This window comes from Gossypium raimondii, chromosome 12 (assembly GCF_025698545.1).
Source record: "Gossypium raimondii isolate GPD5lz chromosome 12, ASM2569854v1, whole genome shotgun sequence".
Classification (NCBI taxonomy): Eukaryota; Viridiplantae; Streptophyta; class Magnoliopsida; order Malvales; family Malvaceae; genus Gossypium; species Gossypium raimondii.
The window spans coordinates 935,404-946,024 of record NC_068576.1 but is presented as its reverse complement, the minus strand read 5'-3'; the positions used below and the strand labels follow the sequence as shown (position 1 = coordinate 946,024).

Genomic DNA, 10,621 nt, shown 5'->3' with positions numbered 1-10,621 from the left:
CCCATTTTTTCAACTCCGACGACTTAAAAAAAAAAAAACTCTTTCAGCTAGAGAAAGAAAATCAAATAAAGAGAGAGAGAGAGAGAGAGAGAGAGAGAGAGAGAGAGAAAGGGAGAAGAAGAGTAGCAGGCATTAATGGCGGAGGGAAAAAAGGAGAAGAAAGCGACGAACGAAGAGAGCGTGAAGCTGTTCGTTGGTCAAGTGCCGAAGCACATGACGGAAGCTCAAGTTCTCGCAATGTTTGAAGAGTTTGCTTTGGTAGACGAAGTCAACATCATCAAAGACAAGGCTACTCGTGCCTCTAGAGGTTCAACTTTCTTTTTTCCTTTGTTTTAAGTTTATTATTATTATTTTTAAAAGTTTTGAATCTCTCACATTGTTCGTTCTTCTTTTAGCGGTTGTCTTTTTTAGTGATTTGTTTGATTCGTTTAGTTTGGAGTGAGATTTGTCGTGTTTTAGTGTGGTTTATGGTGTTTGGAACCCTAATTTTGAGTTATTTTCTCGTTGCTTTTCTTTTATGTTGATTAAGGGTGTTGCTTTGTTATATGCCCGTCAAGAGAAGAGGCTGATAAGGCGGTCAATGCTTGTCATAATAAGAAGACATTACCTGGGGTTAGTTCAACTTTTGAATTTCTTTTCCTTTCATCTTAATGAATTTATTGCCACATTGTTAGTTATTGTTGTCAAAATCTAGCTGGTATTGTCCAAAGTTTTTCTCCACTGATCTTAAATTCTTAATGTATCGTACGTTCACAATTAATTTCACACTTTTAGCTTATTCAGCGTCTGACCTGCAAAAGTAGCACCTAACCGCTATATCTGTCCACTCTATTTCACTACTGATCTGAGGCAGTCAAAATTGTTACTGCATTTTATACATTGTGGTAGTGGCATGAATCTCAATATTTACTGTTTTTGATGCTGAAAGCTTGCATTATATGACATTATTTCTTAAGCTTCCATTAAAACTACCTTGCAATTGTGTTCCCTGGCATTTTGTAACGAACTTGGTAGAAGTTCTTTTCTGCTTCATTGTGCTGATTAAGGTACATGCAAATAGTGCAATTGTAGAATATACGAGCATATAAATTTGATAATTATTTGTACTTGCTCATTGAAGTAAATCAATGTCTTGAGTTTTAGAGACAATGGAAAACGAGAAGATCACAGCATCAAAGTCCAGCATGCTGTAAGCTTATTTTTTTAACACCTGGTTGTTTTCTGATGAAATGAAGTTTTGAGAAATTTTACTAGTATGTATAAGATTAAGGCTAGGGGTTTCTATGCTAGGTATCATTTTAGCAGAACATTATTTCAGCGAGAAACAGGTGTTTAATGATTTCAACCTTCAAATTTTAAGAAATTCAAATAATTAAGCAAACAATAGGTATTGAAGATATAGTGATAGGGCGTCACATAAGGCTGACTAATCTCCAGTCCCCCCCCCCCCCAGTAATCTCCAGCTATTTTGCATGTTATCACATTATGTCAATCGATATCTATCATAACTGATTGACCTGCTTGCCATCTTCGAGTGAATAAATGCATGACTTATCATAAGAATTATATTGTAATCGAAAACAATGAGCTAGCTGATCAAATGAATTGGTCTGGTTAGTAATTTCAATGTAATGAGTAAAAAGTGTATGACTCGAGTGAAATGAATGAGGCGATACTGTGGTTTTGGAAATAAGGGGAAGTATTTGTGCATATTAACGTAAATAAGAAGTGCTTATCAACAGAAAAACCTTTCAACGCTTATAAGGCAACATCAAAATGAGCTTCTCCCAGTCAGACTTACTTCCCTTATCAGGACTTCATTCTCCACAGTTAATAAAAGAGATGAATTTCTTTATGTAGCTTGACAAATCAATGAGTCTGAAAAGAATTCATGATTTCATTGTAATACTGCAATTCAAAGTATGTAAGCATAGTTGATAGTGCAACAATGGGAATCCTCTTTATGTCATCTCTTGTACAAGTTATATTAGATTTGATAAATTTTAAACAAGAGCAGGAGAATCGCATAGTTATGCATGAGCATAGATCTAGGAATCTAATCCAAAGAAAACCAGTGTTCCTTCTGGGAACAGGTGTTAGTAGAATTTGATTGACTAAAATAAATTGTATTTTTACATCAATTTATCCTAAGATGGTACTAGTGTGACTGGATAAATTTATGCCACAAGTTTTGCGTACATTGTCAGTCATATTTGCATTTTATTTTCATGATTGATCATTGTGCATTCTGTTATGGTGGTGTAAGATATGCATCTTTATATGAGCTTAGGCTTAGAGTGGTTAATCACTCGATTCTTTTCCTTCAAGCCTTTAACTAAAAATTTGGTGACAATTAATCCAAAGTACTTCATTGCAATCTCCTATGTCTGCTATTGTATATTTTGTCCATAGTATTACTTTTACCATGTTAGTGTTATTACCTACCTGATTAGGACCCATCTTTCTGTTGTTTTGTCTGATTCAGGCATCTAGTCCATTGCAAGTGAAGTATGCGGATGGCGAGTTGGAAAGATTAGGTATGCATAACTTCTGTACATTAATTGCTTATTATTCTGCCTCCTATGAGGTTGGAAGAATTGATTCTCATTCATCTTTTGGTAATGCTCTTTCTATCAAATCCTTGGATAAAATGAATAATCATCTTCTTTTTACTGCCTGATGGATTTAGAGCACAAACTCTTTGTTGGCATGTTGCCAAAGAATGTCTCTGAAGATGAAGTTTCTGCTTTATTTTCTAAATATGGAACCCTAAAGGACCTACAGATTCTAAGAGGTTCTCAACAAACAAGTAAAGGTACTTATTCTTTGATCTTGTTTCTTTTTGGTTTATTATTATTATTATTATTATGTAGAAAATGTGAGAACCACTAAATTGCATTAACAATAAAACCTAAACCACAAGCTGATTTCAATATGTGAATTGTAGTTTTGTTGGTTTCTTTATTGCAGGCTGTGCCTTTTTGAAGTATGAGACAAAAGAACAAGCCCTTGCTGCCCTGGAGGCCATTAATGGAAAGCATAAAATGGAGGTTGGTATTTTTTTAGATATTTCTGCTGTTGAAAATCAACACATTACCATGAAGCTTGTTCTGGGTATCTATTCCTGTTTTATATGGTATGCAACGGTTATATGCTGACCAGCTATCTTACATAGTCATTGCTCATTCATAGGAATGAATGTCATCAAAATTTCACTTATTTCATGATGTTACCTTGTGAGAATTCTAGTTTCTAAAGGTTCCGGTACTAACCTGGAAATTATTTGCATTTGCATCAAAGGCTGATGTCTATGGCTTGATATTCCTATTATGTACACTGTTATAAATAATAGCATGCTGCATCTAGAATCAACATTGTCAAGCTAGTGGGCTCTCTTTGGAAGTCAATAATCTTTTATCTTCATCAAGATACACTTGGATTATGTCTGGAATTTTGTTCTAGGTGGTTTGGAAAATGCATATATACAACTTGAAGTCATTGTCTTCATTAGACTTTGTTCTTGTACCAGATAATCAGTTTTTATTCTGGACATCTCTTTACCTTTGGCACTGAAATCTTAGTTAAGGATGCTGTGGTCATTTGCCTGAAATAGCATCTTATTGTTATCATGTATGGTAGTGAGTTAGACGGTTAGTTATTCTAATAAAACTGGGGTACTATATTCTGGTCTTTATCTTCTGCTGTTTTAGGGTTCAAGTGTCCCTCTCGTTGTCAAATGGGCAGATACAGAAAAGGAAAGACAAGCTCGAAGGGCCCAGAAAGCCCAATCTCAAGCTTCGAACATGCCAAATGCTGATTCACCACATCCTTCATTGTTTGGAGCCTTGCCAATGGGTTATGTTCCTCCATATAATGGATATGGATATCAGGTTGTTTTTCCTTTTCTTTTTCTGGATTTTTAAATTTTTGAACAAACTCATTAGTGATTCTGTCTCCTATTAACTGAGCTATGGGGATTGTCCTTTTTTTGTGTCATGATGCTTAGCTGAGCATCTAATATCTAAATATGATATATCATCTCATTATTTATTTAGGCTCCAGGAAGTTATGGACTTATGCAGTACCGCTTGCCACCAATGCAGAACCAACCTGCGTTCAACAATATGATTCCTCATGTGAATCAAGGAAGTTCGTTGCGAGGAATCACCCCTGATCTTGCTCCCAATATTGCTCCTAGAAATTATCCTGTGCCTCCTACAAGTTATGTGGGCTCAGCTTACCCAGCTGTACCAGGTCTTCAGTACCCCATGGCATATCCTGGGGGAATCATGAACCACCGTCTGTTGACTGGTTCACCTGGTTCAGTGCCACAAGCAAACATAAACAGTAATTCTTCATCATCTTCCCCTGTTGGTACAAATTCAGGAGGGCATATTGAAGGTTTGCTATCTCTGGTCATCTTGGTTTTTGTTGTTCTTCCAAAAATAGATTCTTGGTTGTAGTATGTTATTAAATAGTGTATCCTCTGACCTAGGTCCACCTGGTGCAAATCTATTTATTTATCACATACCTCAAGAATTCGGTGATCAAGAGTTGGCTAATGCTTTTCAAGGATTTGGCAGGGTCTTAAGCACAAAGGTTTTTGTTGACAAAGCAACAGGAGTTAGTAAATGTTTCGGTAAATGTGTTCTCTTTTACCTGTTAATCTGATATGATTGTTAAGGAGTTTTATCTCTCAACAATCTCTTTTTGCAGGATTTGTTAGTTACGACTCTCCAGCAGCGGCTCAAAATGCAATAAACATGATGAATGGATGCCAATTAGGTGGTAAGAAACTCAAGGTTCAGCTTAAGAGAGACAACAAACAAAACAAACCTTATTGATTGGGAGGTGGCAGAAAATCTTTGTAACATTTGGTCACACGGAACTTGGATATATTGACTGACTGGTATCAGCCTTTCGGGTGGATTGAGGATAAGCTGTGGTCATATGTTTCACTCCATCCTCCTTGTAATTGCTTCATGGGATCAAATTCCCAGAAACTTGTAATTTATGGCGCATTCCATGCCTATGCAATTTGTATTCTGTGTATCATTGAATTCCATTTAGATACTAAACATTAATTTATTGATTTTTCCTCTAGAACATCTGTTTGTAGTATAATTTTGCAGGGACAACCGGGATACAACATTCCTCTAATGTATTTGTTTCCACTTTCAAATAACTTCTTCTCAACAGTTTTGAATATTTTTTCCTCAGCAAGATACTTTCTGTGAGTTTATTCAATATCTCTGCACTTCTCTTTTGTTCCTTGGTGAAACTTCTTTTTGCTGATATTTTTAAGGATTCCTTCAAGCTACCTGAAGTGACCTGACATTCAGGTATTATGAAATCATTTATGCATAGCTGTTTATCTTTATGATTTTTGCATGAGAATTTTTTTCAGTTCTCCTTCCATATGTTATCTGCATTGCTGTCCCTTGCATATTTTTACTGGAATTATGATTTATCATTTAGCTACTTATTTCCCCTTCATTGGATTTAGTTTCTACATATTTTACTAGTAGTTGAGATTTGTAAGATTTTAGTTGTACAACTAACATCTATCGTACCTATCTTTATCTTCAGTAGCTTAGTTCAAGATGATGGAGATACATTATCTAGATAGTACCTATCCAGTTTTCTTCGTTGAAATTTGGAGGTATTTCTCATGCTCCGCTGTTTCAGTTGAGCTTTTACCTGCTTGGTTATATATCTGTTTGTCGCAGGGTAACCAGGGACCGAACATCTTCAGTATCACTTGTTGCTTCCATGTTGACTATTGTTTGTACTGGGATCGTGAAGTATTTCTGAAAATCAAGGTATCATCCATCTCATTTATGAGAATCATCAATTTATCATTGTGACATCACTAGGATTAAAATTGTACGTTCTGAGGAGCAGTCACTTTACTTTGACAAGCCTCATTCAATAACTATTCCTGACGTGATGAACCTTCTTCCTCGCATTTTATATCTCCTTTGATACTAGCTTATTTTCATTAGTTCATGACTGCATTAAAATGATCTTTATTTAACCATCATTGTGTGGTTAATGGTTTCTTGTAATACTGCTAGTTGTTGTTGATCAAGTTGATATAAAGGACTAAATCTTGACGTGCGCAATTGACCATGTTCTTGACATGCGCTATTGCACTGTTCCTTTCATTTTCCGTTCCTTCCATACGTGTCTCTCTTCTTTGTCATGCATGCCACATTATCCATGTTCCTGTGGGTGCTGGTTGCAACCCGCTGCATTGTTGGTTTTTTGTTAAGTAGGGACTTTCTAGAAGCAGAAAAGGCAAAGAAACGTCATTTGTTTTATTCCGATTTGAGTACCACTGATATAAATCTGTTGGCGGCTTGTGGGGCCTGGACCCTTCTTTCATAATTCTTTTCCCCTTTCGTGCTGGTTTGGTCCTGTGATTGTATCAAAGTTTAAATCTTTTGGTGGGTCTTTATCATTATTAACCTTATCTATACTTTTCCAGATTCTCATATCTCAGTGAAATAACAGAAATACTAAATTATTGAATAGCCCATGCTTGGTGAAGTAATGATCCATCTCTACCACACTACCACGTTTTCTATTATTTGATTTGTTGGGAGGTTGGCTGGTTCGATTTCCAACTGGTTGCAAATTGAACCAATATTCTACGCCAAACTCATCTGTTCTCAGCAGTTCCATTTCCTTTTCTTGTTTACCTACTAAATTATTAATTCTGATCTTAGTTCTTAGTTATTCAGATGGGTATTATTTGTGCTTGATTGTATTTGTAATTTAAAGAGTTTATTTTATTTTCTTCCGTTTTGGCATTATTAGTCATGGAAAAGGAATTTAAAAATGATTGACAGGTTTCACCCAGGGAATAAATTAATTCCATTTATAAAAGAAATAAAGAAAGGTGGAGCAAGAAATAAAAAAAAAAAAAAACCCCTGAACTCGCTTAGTCAATTGTTGAATACCATGAAGTAGCTTTACCAGTTTAACACGTGGTTGATTTCAGACGAAATCAAAAACTGCCATAAAATAAATTCCAACAATTATTTTGGGAAAACTACTCAAATGGTCCCAGTGTATCTATATTCCTATATTGGTCACTCCGCGTTGGCATGATCTTATTTTGATTGATATAATAATAGTGTTAGCCTTTTAAAATTTTACACAATATGTAAATTTGATTTTAATCCTAAAAATCCAAAATATAAATATATAATTATAAAATTTTCAAAATAAAAAGTAAATAAAATTTCAAAAAATTATTAATTTTCATCAATTGTTTTGGTTTTAGATGTTTTTCTGAAAAATATATTTTATATAATATTTTAAATATCAAATATTTATTTTATATTATAAAATTTAAAATTCATTTCAATTCACACCATTGTACTTTTTATTGTGAGATTAAAGTTTAAGTACAAACTGAATCAAATTTAATAAATTTCAAATTCTTAATCGGAATCAAATCAAATAAATTTAAGTACGAACTAAACTATAATGAAATCAAATTTAATTTATCTTAACTTTTCAATCAGGATCAAATAAAAATTATTATTTGAATTGGATTTAATTTTTTTGGTTCAACGTTAGGAGTGAGTTGGTCTTGCAATTCAGAGTTGAAATCTATCTATCTATTTATCTATATATATACTAATTTTTGGATTTTTAACAAAAAAAAAGGGACTTTGGTTTTATTAATGCCGGATTAAGTGTTGAAAACACATACAGAGACCATGATTTAACTATAAATAACAAAATACTAGATAAGTATAGGGGTCTAGTTGAAGTAATCTCATGCCATTAAATTTGCTTAGGATTGAATCTCCTTGTTACTCTTACATACTTAAAATTCACAACTTGGCAGAAGAGCACTTTTTATTTTTTTAATTTTGAATTTTATCTACTTTTTATTTGAAACCTTTATAATTATCATTTTTTTTGAATTTTTAGGCTTAGGATTGATACAAAATGTAAACATTGAGAGAGAAATTGTTAATTTTTTAAGAATTAGGATCGAATTGACGTAATATATTAATATCAAGGGTTAAAACTATTATTATACCAATTAAAATAAAGCCACATCAACATTCAATTTGTATTTTAACGGAAAGTGACTAAAGCCAAAATAAGAACGCGAGTAAACTCGGGTGACTATTTTTTTTATTTTTTTAATTGATGACCCCATGTGATTTTTTAGTATACATTCAGTGCACGTTATGTAGTAAAACATCTCCATCCACCCCTTTTAGTTTCCCACTCTTTCATTGTATGCTCCGTTTCCCTATATTATAAAATCATAATCCTCTTCATTTGGGTTAACCTCTTCTCTAAGTTTATTCGTCCTTATACTTTTTTTAATGGTATTTAAGCTTGTTAAAGTTTGATTTTTATTATTGTTTTTTTTCTAAAAAGGACAAGTGTTTTGACAAAAAGGGAAGAAAATTGTTGGATGAGTGTTTGGGTAATGGTAAAACACTTCTTCGTTTGCATAGGGTCAAATATAGCAGTAACCAGTAGTCTGCTCTTTTTTTTATTTTTTATTTTTCTTTGGTGATCAAAATAGACCCCAAACATTGATCATTGTTGGATTGATTTTTTTGTGTGTGAATTAAAAATTAAAATATGCTTTTTATATTTGTAATTTAGTTTTTTATTTCAATTTAAAATTTTAAGCTCAGTTGTTACCACTAATACATTTCTTTTATTAAATTTTCTAGGGTGAAGTTTTGAAATTAAAAAAAGTACACTTGAAAAGTCATATAATAATAAAAATAACGTTGAAAGTTTTAATGAGAAATCTTTTTTCTTAAAATGCCTACTCAAACTGATGATAAAATAAAGTTTTCTCTTGAATAGTGTTCTTAAGAAAATTGCTGTCAGCATTTTAATTGAAATAGTTAGAACTATTAACTACATGTTAAAAATTAAAACAATAGATTTAATCTTACATTTTAGCATTGTATAGGGACCAAATTGAAATTTGACCATTATCTTATAATGTCAATTAAAGCAACACAAACAACTTCTAAGACTCAAGAATTAATTAATAACATTATAAAATATATGAGACTAAATTATATTAAAATTAAAATAGAAAGATTAAATCTTATATTGAAGCATAATAAAATTAATCATACTTCTAAAATGTGGGGAAGGGATGGTGCACCTTTCTATTAATTTTTAAAAGGAGAAAATCTCTCTCATTGTATTTTTTCATAAAATTCAAAATTTAAACTTTTCACACGAGAGATGAGAAAATAATTCAAGCTCGATCCTCATGATTTTTTTATCACGCAAAGGATGGTAAACTTTTCACAAATATAAAATCCGAGTTTGTGTCAGGGCTAGGTTTTGATTAAAGTCTCATCATTTGCCCTAAATATTTTAAGTTTGAATCCCATCATGTACAAATATATTTTTTTAAATTTTATATATAGACACAAAATTGCCAGGATAATGTCTATTACTTTGTAGAAGTAAGTGATTTTTAGCAAATTTTCCACTGAGTTGGAACCCGATTAAAACATGACATTAACTCCATTAAAAATTTTAAATATTAATATAGATACATATCTCTCTCATATTTTTCTTCTTCTCATGATTTGTTTTTATACAATAAGATAAAAAAAAATAAGGGTACGACTGGTCACCTAACTATGCTCGCATCACTATTCGTTTCTATTTTAGTCACTCACCGTTAAATTGATAACGAAAAGACTTTTTCTAATTGGTATAATAACACATTAGTCCTCAATACTTACATACCTATCAATTTGATCCTAATTCTAAATAATTCAATAAATTTAACCTTTCACATTTACAAATTCCACCAATTACAACATTTAAAACAAACTTTATAGATGTGGAATGCCTCTGTTTAAAAGCTAAAAGTTTCAGTTAGGAAGTTTGAGGATCAAATTGATAGAATTTGTAAACGTGCATGGTTGAATTTATTAAATTATTTAGAATTAGAATCAAAGTGACAGAATATGTAAGTATTGAGGACTAAATATGTTATTATACAAGTCATAAAAAAAACTTTATGTTATTAATTTAACGGCTGGTGACTAAAATAAGAATGAATTCAAACGTTAGTATCTAAATTGAAAATTTTTAAAATTGAGTGACCAAAATTAGAGGACCATTTGTATAGTTTGCCCAAAAATGAATCATCCCTCCTATACCATTTTCTGTCACTTTCCTTCTATACAAAGCTTTCCATTTTTTTATTCAACCAAGCACAAACTGTTTTTGTAGGCTAATTGTATTTCATATTAACTTGTTTTACCTTAAAAACAGGTACAAGTAAAATGTGGGGCTTCTGGAAGATTTGGTTTACCTTTTTTATTTTACACATTTTCTTCCTTCTAGAAAAGTAAAAGGCAGGCAGATTGGTCCTGAATTAAATAAGGTTTCACATTGAGCATGCCATCAATGCCCACAGCCACACTCTCCTTTTCTCCTTTACTTTAATATTTTATTTTAATCTATCTATCCATCAGCTATAGTACACAAAAGTCCTTTCATGTTATAAAAAGAGAGACTTGAAAACAAAAAAAAAAAGTCAGTATTGTGCTTTTTTGTTCATGTTTGTTCTTTAGTGCTGTTATTATATTATATA

The 10,621-nt window shown here is 32.3% G+C and overlaps 1 protein-coding gene across 3 annotated transcripts; it reads left to right on the top strand.

Annotated features, from left to right (window-relative positions):
* LOC105762645 (RNA-binding protein BRN1) lies at positions 1 to 5,208 on the top strand. 3 transcript variants are annotated; one of them, XM_012580444.2, is made up of 10 exons: positions 158 to 307; positions 530 to 612; positions 1,144 to 1,189; positions 2,486 to 2,537; positions 2,690 to 2,815; positions 2,971 to 3,050; positions 3,711 to 3,890; positions 4,056 to 4,401; positions 4,496 to 4,639; positions 4,717 to 5,208. In XM_012580444.2, exons 2-10 carry the CDS (start codon positions 581 to 583, stop codon positions 4,842 to 4,844), a joined length of 1,134 nt encoding a protein of 377 aa, XP_012435898.1. In that variant the 5' UTR covers positions 158 to 307; positions 530 to 580; the 3' UTR covers positions 4,845 to 5,208. The 3 variants fall into 3 exon arrangements, with proteins under 3 accessions (XP_012435897.1, XP_012435896.1, XP_012435898.1); XM_012580443.2 differs by lacking the exon at positions 1,144 to 1,189 and having other exon boundaries at positions 1 to 307; positions 4,104 to 4,401; XM_012580442.2 differs by lacking the exon at positions 1,144 to 1,189 and having other exon boundaries at positions 5 to 307.
* Positions 5,209 to 10,621: the final 5,413 nt, after the last annotated feature.